General features: G+C 55.3%; 1 protein-coding gene across 1 annotated transcript; it reads right to left on the reverse strand.

The window, feature by feature from the left end:
• Positions 1–12: 12 nt before the first annotated feature.
• On the reverse strand, positions 13–12,359 carry GPRIN1 (G protein regulated inducer of neurite outgrowth 1). The gene is made up of 2 exons (XM_070415086.1): positions 12,251–12,359; positions 13–3,858 (listed from the first exon to the last, which is right to left on the reverse strand). Exon 2 carries the CDS (start codon positions 3,690–3,692, stop codon positions 951–953), a length of 2,742 nt encoding a protein of 913 aa, XP_070271187.1. The 5' UTR covers positions 3,693–3,858; positions 12,251–12,359; the 3' UTR covers positions 13–950.
• Positions 12,360–17,937: the final 5,578 nt, after the last annotated feature.

Here is a 17,937-nt window from a genome sequence, read left to right on the forward strand (position 1 = left end):
AATCACAACTGATGAGAGTTGGGGGAACATTTTATTACCAATGTATACTGTGACAGTTTGTAGCCAAAAACCAAGGCTGGAGGGGAGGGGGGGTAACTAGGTGTTCTGAGTGGTCTTCAGAGACTTGTGGGGCTCACAGCACAGGGGGTACAAGAGGCTGGAGAGGGAAGCCTTTAAAGGACAACTGTGGTTGTAGAATGAGCTCTCCGTTCTGCCCCAATACCCAAGACCAGCTGCCACTCAGTCTGCCTGTGGCCCAAGACCTGTAACCCAGAGCTGTCTGAGACCCTCTGACCCTTCTGTGACTCTCCTTTCAACTGCAGGGCCAGGGCACTCCTGCAGCTGCCTCCCCCATCTGGGGATTGTAAGGAGTGTTCTGTGAGGGTGGATGTAGGGCTGGGAGTTGGGCCAGGTGAGGGAGAGACAGGAATTGGGGGTGACTACCAGCATGCAAGAGATGCCTGGGCCATGGGAAAAGCCCGTGGGGAGGACACAATTTCACACACGCCCAGGGCCTCACATTCAGAGCCTTGCACACTCCGGGGCCTCACACACCAATCCTTGCACACTTGGAGCTTATGCACAGTCTCTCTCATTCTGGGGACCTGGCTGACACTGGCAGCCCACCAGCTCTCCACGCTCAGGGCCGGGATACTGAGCAGGTCCCTGAGGTCGCCCAGTGTGACTGGGAGGGAGTGGAGCTGAGAGCTGTGAGGGGACGGTTGGGAGTCAGGGCTGGGCTCCTGGACTCATGGCCAGGAGGGAGCTGGGTAGAGAGGGTTCATTTGTGTGGGAGGGGAGGGGGCTGGGAAAAAGAGGATGAGAAGGCCCCTAGAGGCTGCCCATACCTTGGAGGCCTGTGGCATGTCCAAGGGATCCCTTCTAGGGATCTGGGGTCAAGAAGGGAGCCTGAGAAGGGTGGAAACCGGGGCGTACAAAAGGGGAGCTGATCACTCGGCCGTGGGTCCGGCTCGTGAGCAGCACCGGGGCCGACGCACGCTCTGCAACAGCGCGCGGAAGAGGCCTGGTGGGCGCTTGGGGGCACCCTCGGGGGGCGCAGCACGCACCGAACCTGCGCGGCCAGGGCCCAGGCGGGCGGCGGGGGGCAGTGCAGGTGCTCCTTGGCGGCCGTGCTCCTCGATCTGTCGCTCCAGATGTTTCTGGATGGCCATGCCCAGCACCTCCACCTCCATGGAGGCGCCGTACACCTCCCACGTCATGCCCTTTTCGTCCCAGCTCACGTCGCGCACCGGCTCGGCCGCCTCCGGGGGCGCCATGGCGGCAGCCAGCGCCGAGCCTGGCCGCACCCGCACCTCGGGGAAGGCGGGCGGCGCGGTGGACGGTACGGCGGCCTGCGGCGTCATGGGTCCAGTGGCTACAGAGCGGGTCTCGGCGGCCCCCAGCGACACCTGCAGGCCCGCATCCCGACGCGAGGGCGGCCTGGGCGCAGGGCTGGGCGCGCGCGGCGCCGCCTGGAAGCTGAAGGCCGGGCCGCTCGCGCCATCCTGCGGAGACATGGGGCTCACCGCGACCGACACGCAGGCTTGCGCGCCTGCCTGCGTGCCCGCGTCCTCGCGCGGCGGCGGGGCACCTGCATCCCACGACGGCGCCTTAGTGAAGTTGTCACGAGTCCGCGGCCCCGGCGCGGGGACACCGGCTTCCGGGCCGGGGCTGCCCTGGGCCCCGGCGGCCGCGGGGTCTTCCCGGCCCAGGCTGCAGGCCTCCGTGCTGACCGCCGGCGCTGGCTGCGCGAGGCCCCCGCCGCTCCAGGCAACCGCGACCCCCGAGGGAGAAGTGGCTGAGCCGCAGGCTTTACCATCTGATTTCCTGCGGCCGGAGGGGGCCTCCGCCTGCTCCAGAGCCGGAGGGGACACATTCCCCAAGGACGGGGGCTCTGCTTTTCCCGGGGGTGGTGCAGAGTCGGCCTTCCCCAGGGTCACAGGCTCCACTTTCCTGGAGGCAACAGGGCCTGCCTTTCCCGAGGCTCCAGGATCCTCCCTCTCCGGGGCCAGTGGCTGCTCCTTCTGCAGAGACGCAGCCTCTGCGTTTCCTGATGCAGTGGTGCCCTCACGCTCAGGGCGCTTTGTGTCTGCGTTCCCCAAGGCCCCGGAGCTCACCTTTGTGGAGTTCACAGGATTCCCCTTCTCTGGAGGCCGAGCACCCACCTTTCCCTCCGGGCTGGCATGGGCTTTTCCCGCAGGTGCCAGGGCTGTTTTCCCTAGAGCTGGGGGCGCCACCTTTCCTGAAGACTCGGAGTCCGCTTCCCCCCTGCTCCCAGGGTCCACCCTGCTCAGGGCCGGGTCCGCCTTCCCTGAGATGGTGGGACCCACCTTTCCAGAGGCCACAGGGCCTGCTCTCTCTGAGGACAGTGGCACTGCTTTCCCCTCGGCCACTGCCCCAGTTTTTACAGAAGACGAGGTTCCCGCTGTTCCCAAGAACGTGGGGTCTCCTGGGACTGAGGGCACAGGGTCTGTCTTTCCTAAAGACTCAGGGTTCTCTTTCCCAGCAGGCGATGTTTTTCTGTTTCCCACAGAAATGGGGGGGTCCACTTTTCGGGAAGACGCCGAGTCCTCCTTTTCTGGGGATACAGCTCCTGTCTTTCCCACGGATGCCAGTTCAGCCTGCCCGGGAGACAGGGGCTCTGGCTTTTCCGAGGACACAGGATCCACCTTCCCCAGAGGCACTGGGCCCACCTTGCTCAACGAGCCAGCGTCCGCCTGCCCAGCAGGCCCGGCTGTTGTCATGCTCACAGACGTGGGAGCTCCCTGTCCTGAGGAGGCGGGCGCCATCATTCCCAGGAACCGAGGGTCCTCTTCTGTAGAGGACACCGTGTCCGCATTTCCCATGGAGACAGGATCTGTCATCTCCACGAGCCGGCCCCTTCCTGCCGCCCCTGGAGCCACTGTTCCATGGGACCCAGGCTCCATGTTGACCGGCGACCTTGGAGTCAGCATTGCCAAGAAGCCAGGATCTGTCTTTCCTGCAGCTGCAGGCGGGGCATATTCCAGGGACCTGGGGTCCGCCTTCCCTGCGGGCCCAGGGTCTCTCCTTCCCAAGGACACAAGATCTGCCTCGCCCGCGGGTGCAGAACCCACCTCTTCTGAGGACACAAGGAGCTTCTGTCCCGAACACCTGGGCTCCTCCTGTCTTGGGCACGCAGGGCCCACTTTGGCCGAGGATACAGGATCTTCCTTTTTTGGGGTTCCAGGATCCATCCTTCCAGAAGCCACCGGATCCCCCTTTCCCAAGACGGCAGGCTCTGGCTTTCCTATGAACATGGGACCTGCCTTTCTCAAGGACCCCGCATCCTCCTTTTCTCTGCCAGTGGAATCTGCCTGCTTTGAAGGTGTGGAGTCCAGCTTCTCCAAGAACATAGGCTTTCTGCTCTCCAAGGATGAGGGGTCAGTTTTCGCCGAGGACACATGCTCTGGCTTCCCAGAGGAGGTGATTTCTGGTGTCCCTGAGATCGAGGCTCCAAGTGCTCCCACTGTCTCTTTCATGGGTGCCTCTTGGGGAGGGATGCAGGTCAGGGATGGGCAGGCCAAACTCCTGCCAGGATCCTCAGAGCAGGAGGCTCCTTCCCCAGTTCCACTGGGGTTGCTGTGTCTAGAGTCCATGCCTGGGCTTGGGGCAGGGGTGTGCCTGGGGGGTTCAGGGCTGGCCTTTCGTGGGGAGGAGCAGTAATCCCTCATGGCCGGGCTCCCAGCCCCCAGGCTCCCATCCTGTGGGCAGCAGAGGGCTGTGGGCTGGGGTCCTCGAGGGCTGGGGTCCTTTTGAAGCCACTGGAGCCAGGCCGGTTCTTCAGCACTGTCCACCTGCCCTCATGGCCATGCTTCTGCCCCAGGCTGCTGTCGGGTTCTGAAACACAGAGAGAGTAGACTCAGACGCAGGGGAGACCCAGCGGAGAAGAGCCTCCACCCGGGCCTCCTCTCTCACCCTCCTCCTCGCAGCCAGGCCTCCTCACCAGATTCTCTGCCCCCGTCTGGTCCCCTCATGCCCAGAGGGCTGGGGCTAAAAACACTAACCCATCCACATCACTGCCCTGCTTCCCTGCCCCCGGTGACCCTGATTTCCTAACATGGCATTCAAGGCCCTTCACCATTTGGCCGCAGTCTAACTTTCAACTTCCGTTACCATCACCCTTCCTTGTCAGCCCACCCCATGCTGCTAGAAATTATGCTTTTGTCCTCTGGCCCAGGGGTCACAGACTCTGGGGCTAGGTAGTAATTTAAGTGAGGGAAGCAGGCTAAGTATAAAACAATAGGGAGTGGAGAAGACTGTAGCAAACCGGAGAGTGTATGCCCTGTCTGAGGGGAGAACCACTACTTCACCAGCCAAGTATTGTTCTGGAGAAATGCATCCTGGTAGTACCAGTGAGAAGTGGGAAACCCGGCACTTTAATGTAAAATGTCCTAATTAATTCAAGATTAAAAAAAAAAACCACACCATCTACGACACTCTGGGGGCTAAACAAAATATGTCTGTAGGCTACCAGTTATGTCTGTGTAGGCCCTGGGGAGCTGTGAATAGTTTATAGTCTAAGAAGGGATATAGTCCAACATGTGTGTTTTCAAAGATTGCTCTGGAATGGCGTGGAGGCTGGGGCTGGAGGAGAGGGGCTGGCCAAGGCTTATGAGGAGGCTGGTCATTCATTCATTCAATCTCATTTATCCAGTCCTTCATTCATTCACCCAGCCCCTCTCTGCAGCGGACCCTGAGCAGCTGCAATGTCTAGATGAGAGGTACAGGAAAGGTCCTGGGGAATGGGAGTCGGCAGGATTGAGAGCTCTGAGGGAAAACTGACAGGAACCAGCTGGCTGTAGGGGGTGCTGGTGGGGGTGGACCGCAGGATTCTGGCTGGGGGTGGGTGGGTTGCCAGGCAATGGTGCTGGGCAGGAGATGTGGGGAAAGGAGGAGTTGCGTTTTGGACAAGCCAAGTGTGTGGTACCTGGGGGACAGCCAGGGAGAGGATCTGGCAGGCAGCTGGGTCTGTGAGCAGCTCGGTTCCATTACACACTCAGCAGCCAAAGTGAGCCTGAAGCCCGCTCTTCCTGCCCTCATCTCCGAAGCCACCTTGCTGCTTCTCAGGCCCAAATCCCTAGAGTCACCCTTAACTTTCTCCACAGCCCACATCCCATCCATCAGCAAAACATAATGGATCTGCCTTCAAAGTATACCCAGCCTCTGGCCGCCACCCTGAGCTTAACCCGTACCATCTCCCCCCTGGATCAGCCCTGCTTTTTTCTTCATCCCAAGCAGCTCATTCTGAACACAGCAGCCAGAGGGATCGTAATAGGACTCAAGGCAGATCCTGTCCCTCCTGTGCTCAGAACCATGCAAGTGTCTCCTCAACCTTATGCGAAGTTAAAGTAACTTTCTTATAATGGCCCGTGAGACTCTGCATTTTCTGGCCCCAATACCACTCCCTCGATTATGCTGCTTTGGCCATACTGGCTGCCTGGCTGATCCTCGAACACCCCCTGCCCTGGGGCCTTTGCACTGGCTGTCCTCTCTGCCTGGAATGCTTTTCTGCCCAATATCTGCATGGTCTGCTCCCTGTATAAAACAGCCTCCTCCCCGACACTGGCTGGAGCTCTGCATCTCCCTTGCCCTGCTCCGATTTTCTTCTCAGTACCTGTCACCATCCGACATATTACATTGGTTTATTGCTTATGACTTGGCTTTACCATGACGGCAGGTGGGGGGGGGGCGGTTGTTGCATGTACTGATGTATCCTCAGAGTCAAGAAAATGACTAGCAAGTAGTAAGCTAGTAGCTCCCAATAAATATTTATTGAATGAATGACTGAGTGATCTTTTAAGATGTTGGTCCAACCATGCGATTCCATGCAATTTACTTCCCCTGGCTCTTGCTGGGGAAGTAAATTGGCTGTAATCTTTTTGGAAGGACATTTATCAATTTCAGTGCACATAGCATCTGGGCCAGCACACCCACCTCCAGGGACGGCCTTGAAGACAGACTGGTGGTGTACGGAGGTGCAGGAGGACATGGATGGTGATGAGAAGTGTGTTCAGAAAATGCAGGACAACCACTGGGACCCCTCATAGCTGTCAGAATGTGTGGAGTGAAGAGGAAAGACGCCCAGAATAAAATAAGTGAAAAAGCCGGGGGACAGCATGACCAGTGGGATCCCATGCATGTAGCCAAGGTAAAGGACAGACACACATTTATGGTTAATTATGAAGAGAATGTTTCTAGAAGGAAACTCATGTAATTTTTAGTAGTGATTGCCTCTGGAAAGTGAGACCAGGGATTTGGAAATGGAAGAGATTTTTTTGTCTGCCCCTCTATAAAGTTTGAATTTGAGTTATGACTTTTTTATTTTTATTTCAGTAATGAAGAGAGAGAGAGAGAAACATCAATGATGACAGAGAACCATCGATAGGCTGCCTCCTGCATGCCCCACATTGGGGATTAAGCTCGCAACCTAGGCATGTGCCCTGACCAGGAATCGAACCATGACCTCCTGGTTCATAGACTGACGCTCAACCACTGAGCCACGCTGGCCGGGTGAGTTATGACTTAAAAAAACAAATAAACATGAAAGACAGAAACCTTTAATGACTCTCTACTACCTTTAGGGTCAAATCCAACTTCATAATGTGCTTTCAAGCCCCTGCAGACTTACTGACCTGCTGGGCTGTATCATTCATTATGTACTTCCTCCCCCAAAGCACATACATGCACGCACACGCATGCACACACCCATTGTCACTAGCACAGACATCCATTTCACTCAACCCCCCGTATTCACGCACACACATACACACCCATATTCACGCACACATATATATGCGTACCACCTCTCTGGGTTCCTCTATGGTTCACATCTCTCCCATCGTGGCCTCTTCCCTCCTGCCTGGCTCTCATCAACCTTCAGGTCTCAGTTTAAATGCCTCCTCCTCCTCCCCTGTGAGCCTTCTCTGCCCGCCAGCTCCCTCAGGGTCCACAGCCTCCAGTTTTCCCCTAACCAGACTCATGTCACTCTGCACTTACACCTCCAGGTCTCCACCTAGACTTAGGTCCCTGGATGGGGACATAGCTCCTACTGTTCACCACTGGGTCTGCAGGCTTTGGGCTTATGGGACTCGAAGTGGTGGTGGGGGTCATCACCAAAGTGGGGACACAGGGGGAGGGTAGTCTTACAGACAATGGTGGGCACTGGGTCTTGGGAAGGTGAACTGGGTGCCTGTGGGACTTATGGGGGAACGTACAGGAGCAGCTGTGAGACAGGATTTTGTTGTTGTTGTTAATCCTCACCCCAGGATATTTTTTCCATTGATTTTGTTTTTTTGAGAGAGTGGAAGGGAAGCGGGGAGGGAGGGCAAGATGGAGGGAGGGAGGGCAAGATGGAGGGAAGGAGGGCAAGATGGAGGGAGGGAGGGAAGGAGAGAGAGAGAGAGAGAGAGAGAGAGAGAAGGAGAGAGAGAGAGAAAGAGAGAGAAACATCAATGTAAGGGAGACACATTCATTGATTGCCTCTGGCATGTGTCCCAACCAGGGTTGGGGATAGAACCTGCAACCCAGGCATGTGCCCTTGATCAGGAACTGAACTTGCAACCCTTCAGTGCACGGGCCAACACTCTAACTACTGAGAAACACTGGCCAGGGCTCTGAGATAGGTTTGAAGCACCGGAGAGGTCTGGCTGGAATTCTTTGCATCTGGTTTTTAGCAGCATAAAAAAGAGAATGAGTTGGAAGGTCACTGGCCCACAAGGGTCAAGCAGGCATCAGATTTGAGTGGTATGGACTGTGTCCATCTTCATTTTTTGGCTCTAGATGGTGAAATGGGCACAGGGAAGTATTTTTCTCCCATAAGAAAAACAGCAGAGTAAGTGAGATGATTCAAGACTCCTGATTGAAGTGGGAATGGTGGGGACTGTGGTAAACTAGAGAGCAATAGCCCCTTCTAGCACTAAGTTCTACTAGCTGATTAGGAATTCATTTATTCTTATTTTTTTAGGTGGGGGGAAGAAGAAGAAGTAGAAAAGAAAAGAGAGGAGAGGAGAAGAAAAGAGAAAGAAGAGAAGAGAAGAGAAGAGAAGAGAAGAGGAGAGGAGAGGAGAGAGAGAAACATTGATGTGAGAGAGATACATCAGTCAGTTGCCTTCCCTATACGCTCTGACTGGGGTTTGAAGCCACAACCCAGGTATGTTCCTGACTGAGAATCGAACCTGCGACCTTCTGGTGCACAGGACGATGCTCCAATCAACCCCACTGGCCAGGGCAGGAATTCAATTATTAATCCACATATGCGTTGTTCTTGGTACTAGGGATACAGCAGTGAATAAGAAACGCATGGTCCCTGCCTTCCAGGTGTGGAAAGATTGGGGGACAAGCAATCCACAAGTAAACAAATAAATCATGTAATTTCAAATAATAATAGATGCTGTGAAGACAAAGGAGTGGGCGGCTGGTTTAACACATGCTTGAGGAAGGCCCCTCTGAGGAGGTAACAGCTGAGGCAGCCATGAAAGGCCTGGGGGGCTGGAGTGGAATTGGAAGGGGGAGAAGTAGGAGGCAGGTGGGAGCCCAGCATGCAGGCCATGGGGGAGAGGCGAGGGCTTATCCTAAGGGTACTGGGAACCCCTGAAGTGTCTTAAGCAGGGAAGTAAAGGTAGCTCTTGCGTGGCCAGTTCTCATTTTTTGAGCAAAGTCATCAACTTGGATTTTTCTATATTTTAAATGTTGCTTAATTTTAAAAATACTACACAGGCCAGAGAACTCACTTTTGCGGGCCAGTGTTGATCCCTAGGTCACTTACTTGAGGCCTCTGATCTATCTGGTCCTTTGGGCTATAGGAAAGGATGTAATAAGCCAGGTAGACTGGGTGGATGGCCACGAGAGAGAGGGCCCAAGTTCTGGTGAGGGCTGGGTCTGCCTGCCATGCCCCCTCTCATAACCTCAGTTTCCTCTTCTGGAAAATGGGATTTCAATAGCTGCCTGGCAGGTATAGGAGGAGCTGGGGATGGAGTTGGAGGGAGTTAACAAGGCTGTAGGAGGGGTGCTCTGAGTCCTCACTACCCCTTATCTCACCCTGAGTAGCCCAGCCCTGGGTCCCCTCACACTAGTCCCTCCAACAAGCTCCCTCCCCCTGCGTGTGGCCTAGCAGGAAGACAGGACAGCTCCCCAGTTACCAGCTCTGTGACCTTAGGTAAGTCCCTTCTTCCCACTGGGGACCCTGGCAAACCCACCCCCTGCTCCCACAGGGCTGTTGTGAGAATTAATGAAGATGAGAGGTGTGCGCAGCTCTGCACTTTGGGGCCGGCTGTGTCTGTGGAAGGCCTGTTTTTATCTACTCAGCCTGTCAGCGCCCAGCTGTGCTCCCGGGAGGGGGCAGGGGAGGGAGGGCCTGCAGCAGAGGCACAGACCGGCAAACCCAGTCCTCAGCTACGCTTGTTTGACCCAGAGTGCTAAAACATTTTTTTAAAAAAGGAATTAACTTCTAAAAGTTAGAGGATTTCATGTGAAAACCATATCTCCAGGTCCTCTTGGAAAGCTAAAAATTGGCAATCTGAGCGTGCTTTCTGCATGGCAACAGTCAGCAGGAGCCAAGCAGTGGCTGCCTCGTTAGATGGAGGTGTAGTCTCTAATTAGCCACAATTGCCAGCCCTCCCTGTGGGGTCCTGCACATAGGGCTGATGTTGGTTGCCATGGGTCACTGTATTTGTACCATCATTTTCCTCACAGCCAGCCTCTCATGTACGTTATCCATCTAGCCTGTAGCCACCTGAGTTTTGACCCTTGACTAGATAGAAAGGTGGGAAGTGACCTCACACACAAGGCCCCGTGTTTATGTGCAGACCCCGGACATCGGCCATGCAGGTGTTGTGTTCTTACTTTCCAGGGAGGAAACTGAGGTCCTGAGAGGCAGGCAGGGCCTAGCTGGTAACATGCCCCTTCCGAAAGGCCCACCTGGAAGAGGCCGGTGTCTCCGTTCCCAGCTCAAGGTTCTTGGACTTGGGATCAGTTTTGGGATAGGGGCAGAGAGCCTGGCCAGGGTCAGAAAGATGTGGGGTCAAGCCTGAGCATGGACTTGCTCCATGACTTTGGATGGGTCTTTCCCAATCTGTGAAATGGGGGAGGGGATGCAGGTTATATTTAGAAGAGCTGGCCCAGCCCAAGGTTGAAGATCTGCCAAGATACCATTCCCAGAGGCTCTGCTACTCACAGTTCTGCTGGGCCCTTCCTGGCTCGTGAAAAAGCTTTGATACCATCCAGCCACTTCTCCAAGAGGCAGTTCAAGCCTGGGGTGCCACCTTCTCACCACCCCCACCCTCTTTCTAGAACCCAGTTCCATCATTCTCCCACTGTGTGCTCAGCCCTGGGCCCAGCACTCTCAGGCTCCCTTTAACATCTGGACTCTACAAAAATCTCATGAGGGGAGCATTATTATCCCATTTCACAGATGAGGACACAGGACAGAGGGAGAAAAGACATGACACCAAGGGCACACAGATGGGGTGGGGGACTGTGGTTCAAAGCCTATTGTTTCTGAACCCAAAACCTGGGTTCTTCCTACTGGTATCAGCTAAGATCGTGGACACTGACCCTTGATTCTTAAAACCCCTTTCTGCTTTTGGCGGGTAGGCCAAGGGTCTTTCCCATGCCCTGGTCCTAACAGGCAGAGTGCCGGGAACATTCAGGAGAGGAAGCAAGAGTGTCCCCCAGGCACACCCCACCTACAGGAACCTCAAACCCCATGAGCAGATGACCCCTTAGGGTGTGGGCCAGCTCACCCGGTGTGCAGCAGGAGTGTAGAGTGCACCAGCCTAGGCCAGCCTGGGAGCCGGGATTTGGCCCTTGCATTCTGCTCAAGAAGAGCTTGGTGTACACATGAGCAACCTGCATATGCATAAAATAGCCTGTTTGTTTGTGTCGCATGGGGGCCACTTGGACCCTGGGGGTGTGTACATGTGTGGCTACATGGCCTCAGAGTCTCATGGGAGAGCTGGCCTGGAGGTGTGCCCTGCTCCTGGGCAGAGCAGCCCCTATAAATGCCCATTCTGGCTCAGAGACCTAGCCAGCCCGTTCCTCTCCCTCTAGGATTTCTTCCCAGGGCTGCCAGCCACCAGTGAACACTTACGCCCATAGTAACAGGACCTATAAAGGCTTGTGGGCTTTGACAGGCGTGAGTGTGTGCCTGTGTCTGTCTGACAATCCTTTCTGCTGCCCCTCACCCTCTCATCCCCTCGTCTTTCAGTACCCTCACGGGAGTGAAGCTCCCTGCCTGGGGCTGGAGGTAAGAAAGAGCTTAACGGGGGTGATGGCCAAACCTCCTTCCAGAAATGGCCCCCAGATCATCCATGCACCCATCCATCCCCAAGAGGGCAAGAGTGTGCTCACTGGGGCTGAATGTGGGGGAAGGTGGATGTTAAGCTAAGAGACAGAGCGTGTGTGACAGGGAAAGTGTACACAGGTGTGACGGCCTACTCCAGGGTCCGGGGATACAGGAGGGATACCATGATGAGCAGGTGTGAACAGGCACACGCAGGCCAGAGCAGGGTGGCTGCGAGTGTGTCAGGATCAGGGAGTATTGTTGAGTTGAGTATGCTGTGATAGCGATGGCTGGTGTGAGTGCGTAGCTATGCCTGGGTGTGTACGCAAGGCTCCCACTGGGTGTTCTGGGTGGGTGCACAGGTGGCCAAGTGTATGAGTCTGCTGGAATGACCAAGGCCCACAGTGTACATGTGTGGACCTTTGGCCTCATGCGTTGTGTGACAGTGTGTGATGGGACCCCAGAGTGTGTGCCACACTAAGTGTGCGACGGCGAGTGTGCTCAGGGTCTCACGAACAGCAGAGCCACTCGAGCACTGAGCTGGCTCTAGGAGAGAAAGGAATCAACGCGGGCGGACCCCTCCCCGCGATAGCGGGAAGCGCCCCCCGGCCCCCTCCCCCCATGGCCATGCGGAACAAAGGGGCTGCGGGCTGCGAGTCCAGGCGCGGGGCCAGGGTTCTACACACACGCGGACTGGCCGGCGGGGCCCCTCGGGGACCCGCCCCCACCCCGCCCCGCCTCGGCCAGGAGCCTAGGAATGGGCACCCGCCGCCCCCGGCCCCGCGCGCACACGGACCCGGGCTCAGGCCGGACACACGCCGCCCACGGGGCCGAAGCCCCGCATCCAGGGGTTTCGAGGACCCTGGACAGCGGCTCCGGGTTTGACAGGAGAGAAGAAGGGGTTCTACGCTGCCCGCCCGGAGGGGCAGCAGGTGCGGGCGCCGCGCTTACCCGGCTGTGCCGCCGCTCGGTCTCCTAGGCGCGCTGCGCTCCAGCTCCCGCGGCGGCCGCCCGAGCGGCCTCGGCTGCCTTAGGCCGGGCTGGCGGGCGGACCCTCGGACTCGGCACCGCTGTCCCCCGCGCCAGATCCGCGCTCCCGCCCCGCGCCCCGCCCCGCCCCGGGCATGCGCGCTGGCGACTCCGGTCTCAGAACCGGGAGGGGCGGTGCCGGCAGGGAAGCCGGGTAGAGGGAGGGAGGGAGGGACGCCCCTCACCCTGGCCCCTGGGCTTCTGGGTTCCCCGCCCTATCGATTAAGTTTCCATTTCACAGACTAGGAGACTCAGTGGTGGAGGGGCTGCCCTTTAGCCGCGCGCCTCTGGAGGGCGGGGCGCGCTGTCTCAGATCTCACTCAATCTAGCCCCAAGACACCCTCTCCACGTTTCACCGAGAGGGAAATTGGGGTTCAGAGCGGGGAAGCCCCTCCCTGGATGGGGACCCAGGTCGGTGAGATCTCCAAGCTCTCAGGGCGGGGAAATTTCCCGCCTCCGCCTTGCCCGCACTTCCGGCCTTTCCCTCCCCGCCCCCTTCCTTTTGTCTCGCCGCTGCCCACGCCCGCGCGAGTGGAGCGGACACCAGTGGTGGGGGTTGAGGGGAAGCGCCTCGGATTCCCCCGCCAGCCGCCTCCCTAGCCAGGTGACCGCCCACCTTCTAGTCCGTGCGAGTCCACTTCTTCTCCCCTAGGTGCCCTCGAGCAAATCGCTTCACCTCTCTGAGCCTCAATTTCCCGATCTATAAAATGGGACTAATAGTAATCACTTCACAGTGGTCTTGGAAGGATGAAGGAGCCTGAGGTCGATGTTCAGGGGCTCCCAGTCAAATATGAATTGCCTAGGGCAGCAGGACTTGCAGCCCACCCCGCCTCGACATTTCTCAGCAGAGAAATAGTCCCCCCCCCCCTTTGACTTTCCAGAGGAGAAAAAATAATTCCGTAATTGTGGAGAGGGGATAAACCCTCTCCCCTGTACTGTGGAACCACCTACTAAAAATGGCAACAGCACACGTCAATGTAACGCTTTTTTAGGGGCAGGCACCGTGTTAAGTTTTGTTTACAGGTTTCATCTAATTTCAATTTCCAATCACTTAGAAGAGTGTTCATATTAATGTGTTATGGCCCCATTTTTCAGATAAGAATGTTGAGATACTGATAAATCACTTGTTTCTGCTCACACAGCTAATAAACCTCACACTTAATCCCTATTTTTTAAATTCCTGTCACTTACCTGGTGAGCCATAAGTCACTGTGATCTTTTTTAAAAATCTAGATGGCAAATGAAGACAATCTATTGGGCCAGCGTCTTCAGCCAGCGCTCCAGGGAAGCAGAAAACCGCAGAATGCCCGAACCAATTTTCAGCACCACGGACAACTCCCCTACCGGGCCAGCTTACTAACGTTCAGGCCTTGAAAACTGCTCATTCGCTGCCCACAAGGGCACTTAGCTTCACAGTTTACAAACCCTGTTCTACATTTGTCATTTCATTTTATTCCCCCTACAGTCCTTCAAGGTAAACATTATTGGCCCAGTGATACAGATGAAGGCATGGAGGCTGGGGGAGGTTCATAAGATGTGAAAAGCGGCAGGACCAACCTCTGATCCAAGCCCCCAGGGGCGGGGGGGCTCTGAACCAGACCAGGGCGTGCGTGAGTGAGGAGGCCGTGGCGCTGGTTAGGTGAGAGACGATGCTCTCTGAAGCATGGCAGCGTTTGTTGGGATGGAGAGGAGCTTTGATCATGGGCTGGATGTGGGCGTGAGAAGACAGAGGTTCTGCCTTGGGGAGCCAAGTGGATGGAGGACAGATGCCTGATGAGCCCTGGGGAAAGTTGGGGCTTGTGGGACGGCGGTGCTTTCACATACAGTCCAAAACGGAGCCCCCGAGTGGCCAAGGCAGACAGACCAGGAAGCTGGTGATGGAAGTCATGAGGACGTGTTGGTATATGAGGGGAGCATGTAGACCAAAGTGGGTGAGTGAAGACTCCAGATCCACTCTGAGGAGCTCCAACATTAAAGTACCAGCTGGGAAGAGAGAGCGAGAGCGAGAGCGAGAGAGAGAGATCTGAGAAACCAGAAGAAACCCAGGAGAGTGTGATGTCTCTGAAGCCAAGGAGAGAGAATGTTCCAGAAAGGCAGGGCTAACTGCATCAGGAAGATAGGACATGGGCTGAGAGATGTCCTCTGGACTTGAAAAGAAGGTAATGGAAATTTGATGAAAGCATAGTCTGTGGATAGTGGGGGTGGAAGCCAGACGGCGGGTGGTGGTAGTGGTTAATGAGTAAATAGGAGCAAGGCACCAGAGCGACAAGGATATGACTCTTTCAACAAGTTTGAGCTTGCAGGGAGAAAGGAGATACCACGGTTTCTACATGGGGCTAGGAGGAGATCGGCAGCATCTAAATCCTGATGGGAGGGGGGCAGTAGATGCCAGGAAGGGAGAGCAGGATGGCTGGCCCAGATGCTTAGGGTGGAAGGGAAAGACGGGATCCAGTGCTTTGGGGCAGCTCACAGACCTGAATTGAAGACAGAGAGATTGTGGCTTATTTGGGAGGTGCAGGGACACCAGCAGGGGAGTGGGAAAGTGACCCAGGAGAGGAAGGTATCCAATACGGAGCAGTTGTTAAGCCAGCTACCACAGCGGGAGAGTGAAGCTTAATCCCACAGGAAGTGTTGGGAAATGGGACAAAGGCACATCTCAGAATTCCCCTGGCCAAGGGTGAGGGAGCCGGTACATTTATATCCAAGTGCCTCGTAGACACTGGGGCTGAGTGTTAATTCCCAGGTGCTTCTGGCTCGCAGTGCATGAGGCAAAGTGGGTCCCACAGCCAGAGGGCAGCTCTTTGACAAAGATGCAGGTCCTGGCTGCGGGGAGTCTTGCTGGTGGGCACAGGAATGGTAAGGTTGTCTGAGAGGATGTGGTCAGAGCTCTGGCCTTGTCAGCTACATGGGCACAGTCAGGGCCTCTTTCCATCTGTGCCCTTTGCCACACTCCAAACACTCTTGTTCCATGGGGACTTGTTGATAAAAACATTTAAAATGGCACGTTTCCAGACAACAAAACCAAACACTAAGGTCTTTCCAGTTAGTAGCTGTGTGGCCTTGACTAAGGTCTTTCTGAGTCTCAACTTCATCATATGTAAGAGCTCTCAGAGCTCTAAGGAGAATGTATGGAGAAAATAAAACCCCAAACAACAAATTAAAATCCCACACCAAGCACCAAGCATAGTGTAGCACTCATGGGGAACACGAGGGTAATGGCGAGCCCAACACTGTGCACCCTTTTCTGACCACAGCACCACTATTCTCCTTGGGGAACCACTCCAGTCCAAGTGGTGGGGTGGGACTTACCCCACTGCCAGCTTTGGGGGGGCAGTAACCCAGGCCTGGCCACTTGCTGTGCAGTGACTAGTTCTGGGGAATGGGGGTAGAGTACAGGACCAAGGCCAGGGCAACTGGCTCTCACACTTTCCTGGAGCTTTGGGGGTTGCTAAACTTGTGGTGTGTCCCCTGAGGCTGCTGAGGGGTCATCTTTGTCCCCATGTAGAGCGAGTTGGCCTGGGCCCAGGTTTTGGCTCATCCTGGGGTTCAGGCTCATTCTGCAACAACCAACATGGTCACCCATACCTGTGCGAGAGTGTATGTGTGCATGTGTGTGTGTATCTCGATGGTCTGCCGCTGGGAAGCCATACACACTCGTACGCACCAAAAGATAAACAAGTGCCTACAGCTCCTTGGCTGGCGCCCAGGCTGGGGGTGGAAAAAACAATCCCGGTGACTTTCTGAAAAGCAAGCATGTGTGGCAACAGGCTCCATGGAGACAAGCAGACTGTACCAGCGCAGAGACAGCAGCCACCCCCAGTGCCACCCCTGCGTGCGCGCATGCACACACACACACACACACACACACCTCATGCTTATTGATGTTCATATCCACTTTATCAAACACAGTCCCCCTTTCATATCCAGGCACACCCACCCTTGGGGTCTAGCCAGTTACTCCCATTCCAGCTTTGCTTGAGGCTAAAGGCTTTTGAGAAGGTCTGAGAGTTCCAATGCAACAGCATTCACAGTTCCTGTACTGTTTGCTTGAACACTGGTCCAGGTCTAGGCCAATTTCAGCAAACTACAGCCTCTATGGAAGGTATGGTGGTGGTGGAGGCGGTAGAGTGTGTGTGTGTGTGTGTGTGTGTGTGTGTGTGTAGATGGGATCATATGGCAGACAGTGAATCCAACTTTTTGGAAAGTGCTTGTGTTTGCTTCAGAATTGTACACACAACACACATTCACTGGCTCCTTCAAGAAACATTCACTCAGACCTCCCATCCCCTGAGGCTTGTACAGACACACCCCTGAACACAGACACTCAGATATGTACCTGTCCTCATGCAGGCAATGTATAACCCAGATACCATAGATCAATGGTCGGCAAACTCATTAGTCAACAGAGCCAAATAGCAATAGTACAGCGATTGAAATTTCTTTTGAGAGCCAAATTTTTAAAAATTAAACTATATAGGCAGGTACATTGTTATTAACTTAATTAGGGTACTCCTAAGGCTTAGGAAGAGCCACCACTCAGGGGTCAAAGAGCCGCATGTGGCTCGCGAGCCGCAGTTTGCCGACCACTGCCCTAGATGATGATAATGATGGTGATGTACCACTTACTGCCTGCCTAATTGTTTTACAGTCATCATCTCATTACATTTACTTCGTAAGAAAAATCACCTGAGAGTGATAGTATTGTTATTTCCATTTCATAGGTGAGGAAATAGAAGTTTAGAGAGGTTAAGTAATTTACCAGGGTCACACAGCTGGAAAGTGATAAAGCTGGGAGCCAAACTTCAGTCCATACTATTAGCTCTTCTTCATTTACTCAGATATATTTGCAACACCCCATGCATGTGCAGGCGTGCGCGCACGCACACACACACACACACACACACACACACACACAAACCCTGCCTTCTCAGTCAGCCCAGATAACTGGTGTCCATGGAGTCACTCTCCCGACTCTGACCTCCTCATATGCACCAGCCCCTCACAGCTGCTATGATATTCATGAAAGGCCCTGGCCTGAGCACATGTGAGCACAACCTGCTGCCCACACAGGCCTCCTCCCTTCCTCTCCATATCCCCACCCCCAGCAGCTGCAGGCCCTGGCCCAGCTGGGAGTGGCCCCAGCATTTGGATGGGTGACTCAGGCTGAATCATGGCCCAGCTGCTCCTTGGCAGCCCTCTCCCCCATTCTGCCCAGAGAGCCAATTTCAAAGGTACAAGTGGGCCTTTTGGGTGGGAGACAGGGAGTGGGGCAGGAGGGGATGGGATGCTTGAGAGCCGGAGGAGTCGGGCAGGAGGCCTCTGAACCTCCCCCGCTCCTCAGTGGTCTGTAGGTGCTCTCAGGCAGTCCCCACCCAGGTCCCTCCTTCTTCCAGGGAAAGGAGTCCTCTGGCTGGACACAGGCCAGGGCTCCCTTGGTAAGCCCGGGCCCATTTTGGCTCCCCTGCCCTACCTCTTGGCCCTAATAGTAGCAATAGCAATAGTAATTATTTGAATTAGTCACTCACACGTTACAGCACTCTGTGGTTTTCAAAGCACTATCTCACCTGTGTCTCTTACTACTCCTCTGGGATGGAAATCAGCATTCTTTC

The sequence above is a fragment of the Myotis yumanensis genome, unplaced genomic scaffold (assembly GCF_028538775.1).
Source record: "Myotis yumanensis isolate MYYU_CA2020_CCGP unplaced genomic scaffold, mMyoYum1.0.hap1 SCAF_5, whole genome shotgun sequence".
NCBI lineage: Eukaryota > Metazoa > Chordata > Mammalia > Chiroptera > Vespertilionidae > Myotis > Myotis yumanensis.

Coding starts and splice junctions, on each gene's coding strand:
- GPRIN1 (XM_070415086.1), bottom strand. CDS start 3,692: ATGAGGGATTACTGCTCCTCCCCACGAAAGGCCAGCCCTGAACCCCCC.